The sequence below is a fragment of the Serinus canaria genome, chromosome 2, assembly GCF_022539315.1.
Source record: "Serinus canaria isolate serCan28SL12 chromosome 2, serCan2020, whole genome shotgun sequence".
NCBI classification, from domain to species: domain Eukaryota; kingdom Metazoa; phylum Chordata; class Aves; order Passeriformes; family Fringillidae; genus Serinus; species Serinus canaria.
The window spans coordinates 25,632,189-25,650,709 of record NC_066315.1 but is presented as its reverse complement, the minus strand read 5'-3'; the positions used below and the strand labels follow the sequence as shown (position 1 = coordinate 25,650,709).

Here is an 18,521-nt window from a genome sequence, read left to right as displayed (position 1 = left end):
CCTGGAGCAATCCCAGGAACTCCTAGCTCCAGCAGCAAATCCCCCAAAACCTTCATCAAACACACACAAGGAGGTTCACAGCCTCCTTGCAAAAATAAAATAATTTGATATTTCTTTCCAGTCTCAGACCACTGTTGCTATTTCTCATTCCAGACCAACGTGGGAAATAACTCCATCACTATCAGCAAAGGAAGTATGTTGCAAAAGCCCCAGAGTAGTTTTTATTTAAAATGTTGCTATCATAAAATTCCAGACTATGAAATGAAGACTTTGGATTCCCATTCGAACATTACCCATCCCCCCTTTTAAAATATATTGATGCATAATCACAGAACATAAAACATGCTGCAATGATACAAATATATTTTTTGATACAGAAGTTACAGTACATAATAAACCATGAAAACAAATTGAGGCACTAGACTGAACATCAGTTCTGTTCTGCACTAGCTGTGAAGCTGATAGGCTGGCTTTCAATGAACAAAAGAATATTTGCTTGTTTAGTGAACATAACTCTACAGCTCATATCAAACATGTGCTTTGTTGTGAGACATCACCAGGGTTGCTGGTCCTTTCAGAACCACAACACACCTACACAACACGTGTCACTGCCACAATATGAAAAATAATACTTTTATTGAATGTACAACTTGAAAAAAAAACCAAACCCCTTCAGTTATTAAATAAATAATTATTTCATACAGTGGTTATTTTATATTACACTGCATTGGCCATTAGAACAAATGAAGTTTAATAAATAATGCACGGGAACATCTCATTTACGCCTCCGTTCGTAATTCTGTGCTATGCTCCCTTCAGAGGACCCTGCAAAAAACAAAGCAGATTGAGGCACCAGGTACAGCCTTTCATGAACACCAGCAAGCACAAGAAGTGTCAGAGAACTGCAGCCAGCTGGCACCACCAGTGGCATGTCTGGAACAGAGACCAGGGCTCCTGGCCCATCCCTGAGCTGCTTTGGTTTGGTTTTACCTCTCAGACTACACTGTCCTCCAGAAGGCTGAAGGTCTGAGCAGTGTTTTCCACCTCTCATCTGCTGACCTGCTTGAAGCACCATTAACTCAGAGCCCCTTTACCTCCCAGTAATTCATTCTACTGATGGGATCTAAGCATTCAGGTCAATTTGTGGTAGAGGGTTTCTGCACAGGCATATCCACCTTCATTCCTGTGCAGTCAGCTCCTTGCCAGCTCTTGGAAACTCTCCCTGTCCACAAGCCCTGCACACAGGGATAATTTTACCGTACACTGTGGCAGGAGCCAAGCTCCTCAGACGAACTCAGACTACCATGCTGACAAGCTGCAGGCTAAAAAAGTCTTAAGTAACATATTTTACATTTAGTAGTAATAGATTTCTCCTTCTTGCTCATTTAAAATGAGAGTGAAATCCAGAGAGCCCTTCTTGAGCAAGGCTGTCCCCAAACCAGGGACTGAGATATCAGCATCCCCTCACCCTGCTTTGGCACCTGAGGCTGTAAATCAGCGATGTGCTCACACCCAGAGGGACAGCACAGACTCCTGCCCACTACCAGGGAGCTCAGGGGCTTTCTGCAGAAGAAAACCACAGCATGGGGTAAAGGTCCTGCCCAGATAAATATCTCCTAAAAGGGAGAAGTGATGGTAGTCCTAACACTCACTACTCCTGATCTTGCTTTGGTTACACAGTCCTAAGGACCCATCTTCTCCTCTGGTGGAGCAGAAAAAGCTTCTTATCATTTCCCCCTCAAGCCTCCCTGCAGAGGCAGAAGAGCTGTGAATTCTAGTTCTACCTGTCAGACAGGTGTTACATAGCCCAACAGAGTAAAACATCATTATTCCCTTTTGTCAGAAATACCACATAACAGCATCCTGACTATACCAGCAATTTTGAAATTAGGGCAATAACGTCTTTGCATTTTTTTAAAACATTTTCTGTATTTTACATTCTCATATTCATGTAAATGTAATCCCAGTGGAAACCAAACAAAATTTATTACTTACAGGCTATTTACTTTTGTGATAGCAGATATATTTACAGGTATTATGCATTTAATAGCTATTGCCACTGCAGAAAATTGTACAAAATTATTCATGATACATAGCAATTTGCAAAATAATGCAGAGAGCAATATTACTAGTCTTGAAGGGACTTTAATTGAAAATAAAAGTTACTGACAACCATAATTGCAGAATATAGATCACAGCATGTATCCACATAATGTAAAGGTGTCAGCTAGTAATTTAACTTTTATCATCCATTTAACAAAACAGTGAGAACTATTTTAGAGACATGAAATACATATTATTTTTTTATTTTTTTAATTCTTATCCTGGAGAATCAACTGATGCTTTTATAGTTCACAGTGAGGGATTTCCTCAGTATAGCCCGAGAGCACAGGGAAGGAAGTTAGAGCTATGGGGGGACTTCAGGGGTTCTGCACATGAGGGGAGAGGAGAATTCTGCCCCATATGGATGCTATGGGAAAACAAATTCACAGTACCCATTCAGAGTTTAAAATGCTTTAGGTGAAGTCAAAAGCTGAAAGAGACTGTGAATGTTTGACAGCCTGATCTGCAGAATGAGGTGATGTTAATGGCAAGGTTCTGTTCTTTCACCTTCTACTCCAAGTATTAGGAATAAGAGTCTCCAGAGACGATATCCTTTTACCTGATGAGATTTGAATTTAGACCACAAGTTAAGTGACCCTTGCATTTTCAGCCTCCACATTTTTCTTGATATGTCATTAAAATTTAGGAATTTCTGTTTCAATAGCACTTCGGGGACTAGCAGAACATGCAAGGACGGGACAGTAATGAAAGTACTCTGGGGAATTCTACCTGAGCTTGCCAGCAGCTCACACCAGCCTGGTCATTTCAAGCACTGAGGTGAAGTGAACTCTGAAATATCATGGGTAACAAAGAAAATCCTGATTCTTTTACAGAGAATTCTGGATCTACACTACATGAAAACTGCTTCTTCCATCCGCTGGGAGAGAACAAAGAGGCAACGGAATGAAGAGGCTGTATATCACCAAGTATCAGATTTAGTCAAATACATACCAGAATTTAAAGATCTTTTGCCCATAAGTCCAACAAAGGAGTCTGTTTTATGCCCTGAAAAATATATTTAGGGGTGTTTTAATACATTTTAACCAGGCAGGCTTTTAAAATAATAGGTTCTTGCAAGGAAAGAAGACAGGGTCTGAAACTGTTTATATCACAGACCAGTTGTTCACATCACTCTCAGACAATGGAGAACGAACAGCAGTCTGACTAATCAAACTGAACAGGATAGACCAAGGTACAGGCCAGTTATGGACAGCTTCTCATTAGGTTAAATAGACCTTTGGTTTTGGGGGTTTTTTAAAGCATAATGGAAAACCAATGGCCACTAACAGTACAAATCTTATTTCTCTCCCGGTACAATTCCTACTGATCTAAACAAATGCACAAGAAGGCAGTGTCTTGGTATAGCCTGCATCCATCTGTGTGGTGCACATCTTCTACCTGTTGTTGTTTTATTTCTGTAACGTGGAAGAAAATCCTCCCTCACAGGTCAGGTGCAGCCCTTATGGAGAGGAAGCCAATGGGGCTCTGTGTCTGGACACGTCTGAGCTAGACAGTCTGACTCTATTTTGGAATACTTATAAGTTCAGGTATTACCTTCCTGTCCCTTTAGTAATTCTCAAGATACTGGAAGTGTAGAGGATAAATTGCTCCAAGTTTAGGCCTACAGTACATATCAGGTTATAGTAGTAGCTGTAGTTTCAGACAAGGAATGAAAATGAACAGTTCTTCTTTATCTAAAGTGGCTTTTGAGTCAAACGTAGAAGTTTCTCTTTGGAAAGAATTTTGCTTGGTGAATTCATATGCAAAGCAAGATACTCAGACCTCACGTGTATTAATTCAAGCTGAAGCAGTTTCAGAAAACTATATTTTTTTTACTTTAGTCAGATGGAAATTTGGCATGAGTTTGTATCAGACTCTTTATTTGGTCTTCCAATACATAACCCCAGAGAAAGCATCTTGTGAATAATAGAACACTGGGACAGTTGCTGGCCTCTGTGGACAGAGGAGGTTTCACAGAATATAAGATCATGTTTACTTAATAAAAACCTTCCAGTTTCTCTTTAAACATCGTGAGATAATTTCAGACAATAAAATTACCACTGTGCAGAGCAAGCTGACACCCCAGTGCTGATAGCATCCCCCACTTGGTGTTACACAGAAGCAGAGCAAGGCACACTTACTAGTGGGGCAAGATATGGCTCTTCATTTGGCAGCACATCATCAGCCAGCCCCTACTGTGAGCAGGAGTCTGATTCTCAGACAATGCTGAGGGCACAGATGCAGTATCCAGTATGTGAGGACTGGGTGCTCCCATGAAAGCATTCTTGGGGACTTGGGAATTCATTATTCTAATTTTCCAGATTTTGCCATCTTAATTGCTCCTCTCAGAGTCTGGCAGTAAGCCTGCCTTGCCAATGAGAAAGGCTTACAAAATCCCCCCTTGGGAAATAAGAGAGAGCTGCAACATCCGCACATTAATATGGATTGAAATCTCAAAGCTTGCAGCAGCTCAGATGAGATACAGGCTCACAGTGGCACTGAAGGGGAGGTTTCAATTCTTTAATAGATCATTTCTCCACCACTGGTGCTGTCAGTCCCTAGCTGAAACCAGCCACCTTCTAAATAATCCTGTCAAATACACTATTCTCTATTTGAATATCTTCTATGATTACTTAAAGTACTTGTATTTTTTAAACTTACTTTTGTGAGAGATCTGGCCATATCCTGATTGGAAGAGGAAAGGAAAGAGAAAAAAGACAAAAAGAGTTGTTAAAAAAGGATTGGCATATACATATGATGCTACTGCAATGCTTCGAAAAATCAGATACAAAAACTAACCTACGCATATTCCACTTAAGGAAATTAGGGAGATGGTTTACAACTGCATTTCTCTTTGAAGGGACTAAAAACTTGTTTCAGCCTACCACACAATTTAGATTAGTTTAGCTCCAATTTCTTAAATCAATTCTTGGTTGAGTAAACATGTAGAATATGTGACAATAATTGTATACTCAACCAGTTTCCACGCTTTGGTGATTCAGTGGCATGTATGCTGACCTATGAATTATCCTACTATCCTTTACTGGGATTTATGTGTTGTAACAGGTACACACTTAAGACTTTAAAGCCCTCTCTTTTCCAATCAGTGAGTTTATCTCATATAAAACTTGAAAGAAACAACAAAGCAAAAAAGCCTAAACCCAAAGTACCCTCATGGCAGCCAAGGAAACAGATGTAACACATAATCCCGAGCGATAACCGCGTAAAGTTTGGGCAGGCACGGGGAGAAGAGCTGTGCGGAGAGGCGTGAGCAGCCCCCCGCCCTGCTCACCGGCATCCCTCTTGCCCATGAGGCCGAAGAACTGCTGGGGCCGGGGTCTGCGGGCCATCCTCTGCAGGAAGTGCTCCAGGGGCAGCGGCAGCTCCTCCTGCGGGGTGACAGCGGCGGCGCTCAGTGCGGACCCCCCATTCAGTCCCGGCCGGGCAGAGCCCGGCACAGAGCCCCTGGCTCCGAACCCTTCGCTGCACAGAGCCCCTGGCTCCGAACCCTTCGCTCCCCACCCCGCGGGGCCGCCGGGGCTCACCTTAGCCTGGTCACTGTCGGACCAGTCGGACCAGTAGCTGAGGTCGTCGGTGGCTCCCATCTCCTCGCCCAGCGCCTGTGACGAGGCCAGGAGGAGCACGGCGAAAGCCAGCGGGAGCCTCATCGCCGCCTGGACGTCCTGCGGGGGCAGAGGTTGGAGCCGGGCACAGCGCCCAGCCCTGCACGCCCGGACACACAGCCCCCGGGGCACACTGCGGACACACTGCCTCGCACGTACAGCCCCACACTGCCCAGTTACACCGGCATCCCCGCCCCGACTGCTGCAGACCCCTCTGGAGAGACACACACCCCACACCCATTACCGAGAGAGAGAGAGAGAGAGAGACCTCTCCCCTCTGGAGAGACACACACCCCACACCCATTACAGCGGCACACAGCTCGGTATGCTCCCCAGCACACGGACAGACACACAGACACGCACAGCCAGCGGTGCCCCTTCACACACGCACGTACGGGGGAAGACTTTAACATACCCTCATACGTCTATGCACATCTAGGATTCACCTTCCCAAATGCACACACGCAGACAGATACATCCCCCTCATCCACACATCCAGGTACTCATGCATCCACTCACGAACTCATACAAAGAGCTACCTACTTTAAACGCTCACACCCACGTAGGTACGTAGCTGTCCACACACACAAACACAGAGACACATGAGTCCAGAGGTGCACACTCATCCCTTTGCACACCCAGACACATAAGGATAGGCACAAAAACACGCTGGCACATCCAGGCACGCAGGTGCGGACACACAAGCACGAATAGGCACCCCCCCGGGGAGGCACCCCCGTACAGCCCGGGACAAAGAAGTACACTCGCACACCGCCTCACAACCACAGGACAAGCGCACCCCTCGCACACAGGCACGGCGGGCCGGGCTCTCGCAGCGCACGCACCGTCTGCAGCGGGCAGGGCGAGCGCTGCTCTCCGAGCGCATTGGCCGGCCGCGGGAGCGCTCCCCACTTTATATGCCTGGAGACGGGGAGGGCCGACACTGCCTCATTTGCCTAAATGCAATTACCCCCGGTTTTATCGTCCCAGCCCCGTGACAGCCCCCGCCCCGGCGAGCAGCCCCCGCCCCCCGCTCCGGCGGCGCCTCTCGGCTCTGCCCGGGGCCAGCAGAGCGGGGGCTCCCCGAGCTGCCCCCGCCGCTCCCTGCCCGCAGCTCCGCGCCCTCGGGGCGGCCCCGCACCGTCCGCGGGGAAGGCGCGTCCCGGCGGAGGGCGCGGGTGCGGACGCGGGGTGAGGGGGTGGATCTGGATGAGGGATGCGGGATGCTGGTGCGGATGTAAAGGTGCAGACGCCGCTTTTCGCCTCTGCCACCCGCCCCGCTCCCCCAGGGCACGGAGAGCTGCTCTGCGCTGCGAGCGGCACCGCCGGGAGGGAGAGCAGCTGGCAGGGGCCGGGGGCCAGCGGGAAGGGAGCCCCGGCGGCCCCGGCGGCCAGGCAGAGGGGCAGCCTCCGTGCCCGGGCCTCGTTCTTCCCCGGAGTCTGTCTCCCCCGTGCCGCTGCTCAGGTAGCCCTAGCCCACCGGGACTAAAAGTGAGGGATGCACGAAGCTGAGGAGGGCCTGGCAGGGTGTGCGTGCCTGGGGTGTGTGTGCCTGCTCGGGGGCTGCCACCTCCAGGTCTGGGGTGTGTGTGCCTGCTCAGGGGCTGCCACCTCCAGGTCCGGGGTGTGTGTGCCTGCTCGGGGGCTGCCACCGCCAGGTCTGGGGTGTGTGTGCCTGCTCAGGAGCTACCGCCGCCGGGCAACAGGCCGGCACCGCTGGGCTGGCTGCGGGAAAAGGCGAACGCCTGTACTGGAAAGAGTACCGAGCCCGTCTCTGCAGCAGCACATCCCTGCCGGCGTCCTTCCCCTGTGACAGATTTGTCTATAAGATCGCACTTAAATAGGAAAGATTGTAAGCCAGTGAGCTAAGGGTCGCTCTTGTCAACATGGGCTAGTTGAGAGTGTGGTTGAGAAAGAGTGATTTGGAGAAGGGACTTCATGCAGCCCAAGCACCTGCATTGGGCACCTCTGTTGAGAGCAGGAGCACGAGTGGTGAGAATGCTTCTCATTCTGACTATCAACAAGCTGGCAGAAACCACAATATTTATAAACTCTGGAAACCCAAACCATCAGATTTTCATGCTGCACCTTTGCAGCATTCCTTTTGATGTGTGAACTTTGAAGTTTCTTGAAGGAAATTTGTTTTCTTGTGGTTTTGTTTATTATTTTGTTTCTGTTAACTATAGTGACAACAGAGCACTGGTCAGATGCATCAAACCAGGCTTGCCAATCCTGCTAATGTTCCTGAAGCTTGTGTCTCAGAAATCCTGAGAACTCCCAACTTTCTATGAAGTCAATTTCTATCACTTGGAAAGTACAAATTTGAACTGAAATATCCTATCTGTTCTAATTCTCTAATTCAACATTTTACCAAAATGGATGTAACCATAACTTGACCTATGAAATTACAGCGATTTTATTTTTTGAGAGAGCAAGAGAAGAAAAATTAAAAAGGGGGTCCTTTCCAGTCTTCAGACTTTAATGAATTCAAGTACTTTATCTCAGGCTTATCTAATAGTTTGGGTGGAAGTGAAAAACTGATTAATAGATCAAGCTCACTTTCTCTTTCTCAATTTTAAAATAAATTGGCTGTTTAATCTTTCTTTGACCTGGAATAGCCAGACATTGCACTATGAACTTTTCAGAAAGAGAGCAGATTTCATGGCTAATGAGGAAAGCTGATTTCTAGGAAGATTTTGAGTTCATTTTTTCATGTGGAAAGGATATAGAAGGCTCGAGTAAGGAAGCAAGCTGAAGCTCCTGCCTTTGTGCTGCCCAATCCCTCTCCTAATGATGTACTAGAGCATGGTAAAGTGCAATTTGTGCACAAACAAAACCCCCTCTTTCACATATTTATTCACAAGGTTCTCATACGTATAAAGCTGCCTCTTCCTCGCACATGATATTAGCAGCTTTATATCTATGGGCAACCTTGTGAATAAATATGTGATCTCAAAGGCAGGTACAAGGTGTCTTTGGTGAATATTCCTTCTCTCCCCATGCTCAGGACACAGACCCCACTCCTCTGTTAGAGTTAGACCATGTGATTTCTAACGACCAGCGTAAAGGGTTTTGGTCATGAATCAAGAGATCATTAGATCCAAATGACCCAAATAAGGGTTAACATTTCCTGTGGAAGTGACACAGAAAACTGCCTTCAGAGTCCTTATCCAGACATTTCCTTAATAAGGATTAGGAACTGGACTAAAGGCACTTGTGGCTTGAATTTCAACACTAATGGAAAACTATTTGGGAAGCAATTGCCTGTGAAACACACCTCAGAGAATTGGTTTTTCAGTAGGCTTAATGTAATACCTCCTGTGTGATGATCCTTGTGAAATGTTTATTTGAATTTTATGATGATGTTTTGGTTTCCAGTAAAAAGTCTGATCATTGAAAGATAAGTTGCATGTACTGTTACCTAGTGATTCTTATACCATTTACAAACAGCTGATGTGTGAGGGGAAAATAGCAAATTGCATATGCCCATGTAAGATTTTGTGCAGAATTTGAATTTTTTGAGTATGCACAATTTCAGAGCATTTCATGAAATGAATGCATCTGTCATTGTTCTTCAGGAGTCTTGTGCTATACAATTGCATACTGTATATTTAAACCTAGAGCCTAATTCTTATGTACATTGAGATGTCTTTTCATCACTTTACCAAAGACACTGAAGTAACAGAGGCAGCCCCAGATGAGTTATTTTATGTTATTTCAAAAATTAGGGATGCAGTCTACCTGAGCACAGTGATCCTCTCTGTACATATACCAGACCTCAGCTCTGATTTCAAATCGTTACAAGACTGGAATTGTTCTTCTCCAAAGACACAACTTTATAAACATTGGAAAGAGAGACTGTGATTGATAACCTCCTAAATTTTTCATAGGTATGTGTCTCCAGGGTAAATAGAATGATTTCAATTGCAGATGAGGGCTGTTTGTACCACAGTGATTTATTTTGCCACTGCAAGATTACTTATTTGCAGCGCATCCAAGTGGCGTTGGAAAAATTAGCAGAACTCACCATAGCATCCTATTTTCTAATTAAGTGTGAACAGACTACTGAATTAATCTTTCACCTTTCTTGAAATTTAAATCTTCTATTACAAATTTGTCATCTTCAGTTTTTTCCTTCAATGAATGTTTACATTTTCAGAGCATATGCTCGTACATGTAAATGCATATGAGGCATATGTGGTAATTATGCATCTCTCTCTCTCTCTCTTTCTCCCTCTGCATCTATAAAGAATGAATTTTGTCTGTAAAACAAAACATTCTAAGTTCAATTATGTTGTGCTCACTGGCAGGCAAGGAGGGGAGCAGTGATATTTTCATGCCACAGGAATGCCCTTTCCTGGGCAGGCACAGGCAGAAGCAAGGCTGATCTTACAGTTACTGAATCATCTGCTAAGAGCTGAAAATGCAATGTTGGTCTTTAATTCTCACTTTGAAAAGTTAATGGGCTTCCTCACTCTTCTTGTTCCTGTCATCTTTTACACTCCCATCCCTGCTCTCCATCCCACCCATCCACTATTATCATCACGTCTTATCTAGAGTGAGCTTCCTTCACCCTGATCTGAGGCTCACTTTTGTCCACACTAAGTTAGACACAAAACTGGGGTGTGGGACCAAATGGAAATAAATGTCAGGGTATTAAAATGCTGAATGTAAACCTGCAACATGAATGTTGCAGAGAAGGTTGTCCCCCTCAACCTAATATCTCTAGAGTCAGTCATCTGCAAGGGAAGTAATTGCAGTCCTGTCAGGCTTCTTGGGCTCGAGAGAGAGCATGTCCTTGGAGGGCAAAAAGCACTTACTTTCATCTGTTTGGAGATCTCTGGGAAACAAAGCTGTAAAAAGCCATCTCTACATCTGCAGGAGCTCTGGGGGAGCTGGTGAGGAGAAGGGCCTCTAGAGACATTTCTAGATGTGTATTATTTCAAAACAACTGTGAGAGGAACTGGACTTTCTACCTGGAGATGCCTTGCCATAGCTCTCCAAATGGTTTTCATAAGAAAAATAGGAGATAAAATGTTTGCTAATTTTGTTCCAAAAAGCCAACAGGGAATGACATTAGACTAACACATTTCAATAGCAAATGGAGGGCAGTATTCCTCTGACAGAGACAGTCTGTTGCTTTTAACCATGAAACCAGGGGTTATTTTCACATTTGCCATCACCAACAAGATGGCTAGGGACCATGAAATATGGTACAAAATGTTTCCAAAGGTGAGGCAGACTGTGCGCTCCACTGCTCTGAGCTTGACCAGGGAAAAACTGCAATTAGAACTCTCCTCACAGTGCAAAGGACTCAGAGCAGCCAAGGAGCAGATGCTTGAGACTAATTAAGTTTGTTACTCTTGGTAGAAAACTGCTGGCTTTGCTTTGTTCTGATGCAGAGACCCTGTTTTTTGTTTTTGTACTTACTGGTTTACAAATAAATTTATAAATCGCTGATTTGTTTCAAACCAAACCTTCCAAGTCTGAAGCTCACTCTGTAAGGCTTTTTGCTTCAGTTGTCCAAGCTGGTTTGTAAACTACTTCACAGTGACTTGTGAGGGTAAGGGAGGATTTAGACTTACTTCACCAACAGGTGAAAGCAAAACCCTGGTTTATAATCTGGGCTCAGCTCACCTTCCATAAAGCTTTTCTGTAGGAAGGACAGTCTTTTCTCTGAGCCTGACCTTAGCCTTAGCAAATTTTGCAGACGGCTCATCAAAGCAAGGTCCTTGGCCTGTTTTCAGCACCTGAGTATCTTCTATCTGATCCTGCCACCAGAACCTGTCCTCACTGCACTGACCTCTGGCTGGCTCCTGCTGTGCACAGCAGTGCTGGAGGACAGGCTGGAGGGATAGCCCGGGAAGTGGAAGAGCCCTGGTCTCAGGCCATGGGAATACACAACAGACAGCATTGCTTGGTTATCTGGGAAAGCCATGGACATATCACTGTCCCATCCACTTTCTTTTGATCCCTGTGCAACAGCAGTCCTCAGTGGCTGGGCACAGGCCTGGGTAGCCTTACTCCCACCCCCACTTCCAGACCTTCTCCTGCAGGGATGATGAGGCATGTTTTACACTGGCTCCTTCTGCCAATTCCCCACAGCATCTCAGTACTCATTGCAATGGCATAAAAGGAACAGCTGCTCATGGCTGCTATGAGTTCTGATTAATTGAAACACTTTCTTAACTTGAGATCAAACACTGATGAATCATCCTCTTTTCTATGCTGTTTTAGAAACTGGATAATTTTTATGACTATACCTTCATTGAATATTAATAGTTTTCTTAGTAACTCAGTACATTTGAAAAACAGATTCAGAAATCAGCAAGATAGAAGGGCACAGTTTTGGCAAAATTTAAATTAATTCTAATATTACTACAACTACCAGGTTTTTAGTAGTTATGCAAAACAACTTTTACAAATGCATAACACTATCTTCATTATTTGCACTTGTTGTGTCTCGGTGTATCTCTCTCTTCTTCCTCACATATCTTCAACACAAGTTCACAATATCTCCATTAGTCTTTGAAGTCCTCAAAAATCTCACTTATGAATTTTCTACTTTGTGTTTACTTCATAGTTTTTAGGAGACTTCATTCCAATTCCTTAATTTGAAACCCTGTGCAAATATTTGTAAGAGTACATTGGCATTTTTGGAACAAACACCCAGAAATTTTGTGTAACAAAACTGATTTGTAACACTGTGTATGGTGAGACAAAAGTGAAGTCAAGAAAAAGAAATTGCTTGAGCACAGAATCAGTGGGAGATGTAAGGAGGTCAGATGCCCAAATAAAACAGAAAAAAAAAAGATGGAGAAAGGGAGAAAATAGCAAGACAATTTTGCTGCTTTGATAATCACTTGAAGTAAAATATCTTTCTATAGCCCGGCTGTCTTGCTTCCAATATTGAATCTTATGATATACCCATATTTTAAAAAACTGTCAAGTTCTAAACTCATGTCTGTGACAAGTTCATTTTGAAGTAGGTTACTTCCTGACAATTCCTTCAGCTGGAAAGACAACAAAAACTGTGAAATGAATTTATAGGGATTATTTATTACACAGGGGTTCAACAGAAGTAGCTTCCTAACCAAAGAAGGGCTATTCATGCTGGAACTCAAATGTGTGTCCTGAGGAGGAAGGCGACAGAATTTCTGGTGGATGCTATGGAAACTCAAGACTTTTTCATCAGATTGCATGTGAGGATATTTTACCTGCTTGTTGCTGTCATCCTTTCCCACTCACCCCACGCTGACTCTGAGCAATTTCAAGCCCTTGTCACGTCTGATGCAAACGCTTTAACACGGGCTGAGCCCCACCACTGTCGGCAGGTGAGAGGGAGGGACAGCTCCTCACAGCCAGTCTTGGGGACCACCTCCATGCCCAAGGAAATTAAAGAAGCTTTCTCTCACCCCACAGCCCCCACTGCTTGATGCAAAGTCCTTGATATGGTGGGGCTCATGCTTAGATGATTTGCATCTGTTTCTTCTAGTATTCCTTTTGATGTGCCTGATGAAAGACTTGAGGGCTGTTTGCGAAGGGTTCAGGAAAGAGCTTGAGCATCACAAACCTCGGGTTGGTCCGAGGAAAGAGGACTCCCTGTTGGGTGTTTGGGCACTGCCTGCTGTGCCCTGTGGTGCCCCTGAAGTCAGAGCTCTGTGAGAGCCCTCTTCCTCACCTCCTTTTGATTCATTCACATCTCACCCACCATTATGATCTTGCTCCCAGGTTCTTCCTCTTGTTAGTGAAAACCAGAGAATGAAGGTGAAGTACCCATGCCTTTGGGAGAGCCCTCACTTCTACTGCGCTTGTAGTCATCTGAAATGTGATACTTGTCTGCCTGGACTTGCTGTCCAATTAACAATTCAGACAGTCTTAAGAAATTAATTCTTTGTAAGTTTGAGGTATAAAATAAGAAGTAGTCAAATTAAGAAGGTGAGAAAATCAAGTATTCTAGGAATTCCTACAAGAAAACATCACTGGGTCATTCATTACTTAGCTAGAAAAGAAACCTTTCATCCCTTCAGGGAGTGGTGCAGCAGACTGTGTCATTCCCAAATACAGAGCCTGTTTCTGCATACCACCCAGCCCTGCTCAAAAAAGGGCTGACTTCCTGCACTCTGCTCCGTTCCTTGTCTTTCTGCTCACTTGCAGCAATAAGAGATGGTTCTCACCTAGGTTCATACCATTCTCCATTTAAGGCAAAACTGTCATATTTTAATTGATCAAGAGAGGCGTGAGGACTTTTCTCAGTGGCCATCAAGACCCATGCTCTGCCTCCATGCCACTGCCCTCACAGATGCATTGTACTCTGTGTACACAGATAGTTTTGGTGTTTTGTATCAATTATGAAAGTGTACCCTGAACAGTTTCCTGGACAGCTGATTTACCCAGGACATCCAGAATAATGAATTCAGACAATAATGATGAGCAAATTTGCAGCTGTGCTGGCTCCCATGTCACATGCCAACTTGGAAGTTCACTTGGCTCTCTGTATCCACAGCTGCACACAGAACTGAGGGCATTGGCTGTGCTGTGCACAGGCAACACTACCTGTCTGTGGCCACGAATGTGAAGGAGGAATGGCTATTTAGTAAAATGCACTTCAGCTGGCACAGTGTTTGTCCAAATAGTGGAAACATATCACATGCCTTGCACATGATCCAAATTGTGGCAGTCCTCCTGTATTTTCATATGCAATTAATTATAATTATAATGATTATAATAATAATTATTAAAGAGTATTTAGATACATAAAAACATAAGAACTGCAGTGGTTAAGTTTTAGCTGTTTACTAGAGTACTTCAAGGAATGAAATTCAGCTTCCTACTTCTCCTGACCAATACTGGGAGCAAGCAGATGCTTGAAAACAGAGTGCAAACATCCAGTGCACAGTCAGACCACCTGGGGTTAGTCAGTAGAAAGTGTGGAACACTCCTATCCTGCCCATCTTCAAGTTAATTATCTCATCAGCTGTTTGTTCTTTCTTGAAAGTAAAGATCCAAACCACTCCTCCAAAGAGCTCGAGGGAATTGCTGTGGTCTTTCAAAATAAGGGGAAAGATGCTGCTCATTTTAACTAATTTGGGAAGTGGATTACGTATGGATCTACCGTAACTGGTGTACACTCACTGCACAATGTGTGAAAGGCAGTGCATATTGCTCAGTGATTCATCCTCAGCTTTGGAAAAGAAGGATGAAGCCGTCAGCATCGACCTTCAGAAAGCTCTGGTTACTGAAAACAGACAGAAAGGCAATCCTGTGCTTAGCAGAGCTGGTAGATACACTGGTGCCTTCAGTGCAGCAGGGAAAATTCTTCTCTGATAATATGAAGATGATATAAGATTTATGCCAGAATAAAGATGCCTACTCTAAGGCAGCATGTTGAATAAGCATGCTCCAAGTGAAAGCTGGAGTGGTGGATATTTTCCTCCCCATCTTAGAATGCTGACAGCTTGTGCTTATAAAATGTTCACCTCTTTCTTGAGTGGCTTATCCCGAGTTTTGTGCAGCAAATAAGGAGAAACATGTTAAATATGTTTGGACACATCAAAGTTAAAAATATTACTCAAAGATCTGAGGTCTATTTCCTCAGGACAAATTATGTATTCTGTTTTTCATATGTTCTCCAGAATTCCATTAAACATTAGTTGTTTTCTACACTTTTTATACTTTTCCCTTCATATTTTCCTTAAGAAAGATGGAGGATGACAGCATTTGCTTTCTGAATCAAACTCTGTGTTTTTATACTAACTTTTGAAAGTGAAGACTTGTCTCTGGCAGATTGGTGTGATTACAATTCTTTTATCTACAATTATCTACAATTCTTTTATTAACATACAGCCAAAGTCAGCACACATGGTCAAGTGTACAACATGGAAAACAAACAACAAGTGACAAAAAGCCTTTTCTCTTAAAAATACCAATGAACACATTTGCCAAGGGCTGGACTAATTTCACCATCATTATTACTTCTACCTTAGAGGCAATTTATCTCTTTTGTACCTTTTTAGACTATGTTTTTAATCATTATTTAGGTGTGACTTTCCATAGAAGTAAAGCAGAGATTAGGAGAGCGCATGCATAAACATCACTTTAATCTCCTTGATGTCAAAGCATGCATAGATTTATCTGGTGCCTTCTCTTCAGTGGAGATGAATCTGTGATTTATTTCTGTGGCTGTGCATCATGAACAGAGGCTCTGATACTACTAGCAATTCTGGGTCTTTTGTGCTCCAAGGGTCTTCACAAATGCCATAGTTCCCACATGCTCCCAACACCTATGGAAAAGGATGTGAGTTCTGTGCCTGAGGAACAGAAGGTGGCAAACAGAACCAAGGTGTGGAGGCTTTCATGAAGCAGCCACATGAAGCCCTGTGTACAGACAGTACCTTGTGTGTCCTAAGAGAAGACTTTAAAAGAAGTTTTGTTGGTTTCTTGAGAGAGGAAGATGCTGATAAGGGGTCAAAATGTCAAAAATCACCTATAAAATGTCAAAAATTGCCTATAAATTAAACCTCTTCTTCAGTTGTGTGGCCAGTCCTGAGGAACAGCACTTGCACTAGGCTGAAGAGTTTTGGACTTGGAGAAAGTTTTGAGAGGTGCTTCAACTTACACTGATTCCACAATCAGAAACTAGTGTCCCAGTCAGGCTGTTGGATGGAATTTTTGCGGTGGAAAATGATCCCCTTCCATGAAGTGATACACAAAACTGATTGAGAAGCATAAGAGTATGTGCTCTGTGTCTATCCATGACTAAGAAGGGAAGAGCAGGCTTGCTGTCCCTGATATAATTTTCAATTTATCCTAGAATTGAGAAGGGGTGGACTGGGTGACATCCAGAGATACATTTCAATCTCAGTCCTTCTGTGCTGGAGAGGGTGATGATCAGCACCATGACAGGGCGGAGCTGGTTTGGGGAACATTACTTTAAATCCCTTTTTTCTTGCTATTCACCTTCAACCATTGTCCCACATGTCCCCATCAGCATGGTGACTGAGTGAGGAATATGCTGTTGTCACCTTCCTGTCACTAGTGCATAGGTGTGTTGAAGGATCTGTTGTTGTTTGGTGCTGGGGTTTCTGAGGTAGTAAGGATCTGATTCTTGATTTTGGCTCAACACTTAAGAGCATCAACAGAGAAGGAGTCAAAAAGCAACAACAGCAAAAAAAGAAATTCGTTATAAATTAAGCTATTTTTGTTTGGGATAAACAGGAAGATGATGCATGAACAGTGAAAACCCAAGAGAGCTCAAGAAAGATAGCACTGTACTTGCTGAGCAGAGGGAGAGGTGGTGGGCAGTGACTGTTTTTGCACTTTAGGTTCATGACTTAGGCCACAAGATGTGCCACCAGAGATCAGGGCTGCAGTGGTATGTGTTCTCTGGGGAAAGGAACTATTGGCTGTCCAGGGCTTCTGGTACAATCAAGAGAGGGAAATGGTTATGGGGACTATTTCTACTCACAAGGGGAAAACAGACGATTTGAGTCATTCATCACTGTCTATTATACAGTAATTCCAATGAAGCTGTAGATGGCCTGAATATAACATAATGTGACAGTAGGGTAATATAAAAATAACAGATACATGATTTTTTCCCTTCCTTTCCAAAAAGGAGCTATTATATTTATAATTGCATAGAGCAATAGTACTTTTCTGGTTTCTTCAAGATTCATGGTACAAATTTCCTGCTCTGTTCTCATGCTTTTCTGACTGGCTGTATATTGCAGCTGAGCATTTAGAACCATTTTTGCTTAAGAAACACTCCAGGGTGGGATTTGTCCTATGACAGTAGGGATGAGCTGCCTTTCCACAGGAACCCTGAGTTTGTGTCTTGAGTCACCTTGTGATGCACTCTGTGATGTACCACAGGACTGCCAGCAGTTATCCACAACAGGCACCCATTTGCATCTTCTGTGATTCTTCTCCCACATCCTGGGGATGAGCACTTAAGTTTTGGTGTCAGACAGAGATGGTATATGGCTAAGTTATGTTCCTTAACACTACATCCCAAATCCAGTAATATACACATTGCCTGTGTGATGGTATTTTACCATAACTAAACATTATCGGATACATTCATACAGCTTTAGTCCTGTCTCAAGAGATCTTAATCAAGGTCATGTTACCTATGGCATTCAAACACTAGAGAGTGACTACATCCTTCATTTTCAAAATAAGAGAATTAAAAATTCCCATATTCACTGAATGCTCCAATGGCCAAATTGCCCTTAGGGATGTACAATAACATTTCCAGGTTTCTAGAAGCAGAAGAAAGTGAAAAATGATATTGAAGTCAGAGGAAATAGGAATAGTGAGGATTTGATCCTGTCAGTAATGAAACATTTATCCTTCAGATATTCTGTTTTGTTTTGGTAGGAAGAAGTGTTTTCCAGCACATTCATATATTACATCATTCTGTCAGAAACCACAGTTTGATCTAGAAGACTGTGTCATGTAAAACAACCTTACCTGTGACACTCTCATTAGAGTGGGTTTTGTACATCATTCTGTCAAGTGCTGACAAAATCATCTTCCTGATAGCTCATACAAGCAGGATCTGGTGGATGTTTTCACTGGAAAGGTTCTATTCCAATAAAGTACATAAAAATGGAGGAAAATAAGGAAAACTCATGAAATCATGAACAGTTTGCCATGTTAGGTAAGATGCACAGTTTACTGTGCTGTGGTAGAACATTATAAAATGATAAAACAGAAGCACAAAATATGTTCAAGGATTTTTTTCACTCAAACAATCTGTCCTGGTGAAGAAAGTTAACTTATCTTCAAAGC

General features: G+C 43.6%; 1 protein-coding gene across 3 annotated transcripts; it reads right to left on the bottom strand.

Annotated features, from left to right (window-relative positions):
• Positions 1 to 343: 343 nt before the first annotated feature.
• TAC1 (tachykinin precursor 1) lies at positions 344 to 6,660 on the bottom strand. Of its 3 annotated transcripts, none has more exons than XM_009085984.4 (6): positions 6,572 to 6,660; positions 5,649 to 5,786; positions 5,396 to 5,492; positions 4,765 to 4,788; positions 3,055 to 3,108; positions 344 to 825 (listed from the first exon to the last, which is right to left on the bottom strand). In XM_009085984.4, the coding sequence occupies exons 2-6, from the start codon at positions 5,769 to 5,771 to the stop codon at positions 776 to 778; spliced, it is 348 nt and encodes a 115-aa protein (XP_009084232.1). In that variant the 5' UTR covers positions 5,772 to 5,786; positions 6,572 to 6,660; the 3' UTR covers positions 344 to 775. The 3 variants fall into 3 exon arrangements, with proteins under 3 accessions (XP_009084232.1, XP_018764982.1, XP_050827545.1); XM_018909437.3 differs by lacking the exon at positions 6,572 to 6,660 and adding an exon at positions 6,142 to 6,565; XM_050971588.1 differs by lacking the exons at positions 3,055 to 3,108; positions 6,572 to 6,660 and adding an exon at positions 6,142 to 6,565.
• Between the last annotated feature and the right edge of the window lie 11,861 nt (positions 6,661 to 18,521).

Bases quoted from the DNA above. Each gene is read 5' to 3' on its own strand.
- TAC1 (XM_018909437.3), bottom strand. The intron at 4,789-5,395 runs GTGAGCAGGGCG...TCTTCCAATCAG, and splicing joins CATGGGCAAGAGGGATGCCG to GATATGGCCAGATCTCTCAC. The intron at 3,109-4,764 runs GTAAGTTTAAAA...TATATTTTTCAG, and splicing joins TGGCCAGATCTCTCACAAAA to GGCATAAAACAGACTCCTTT.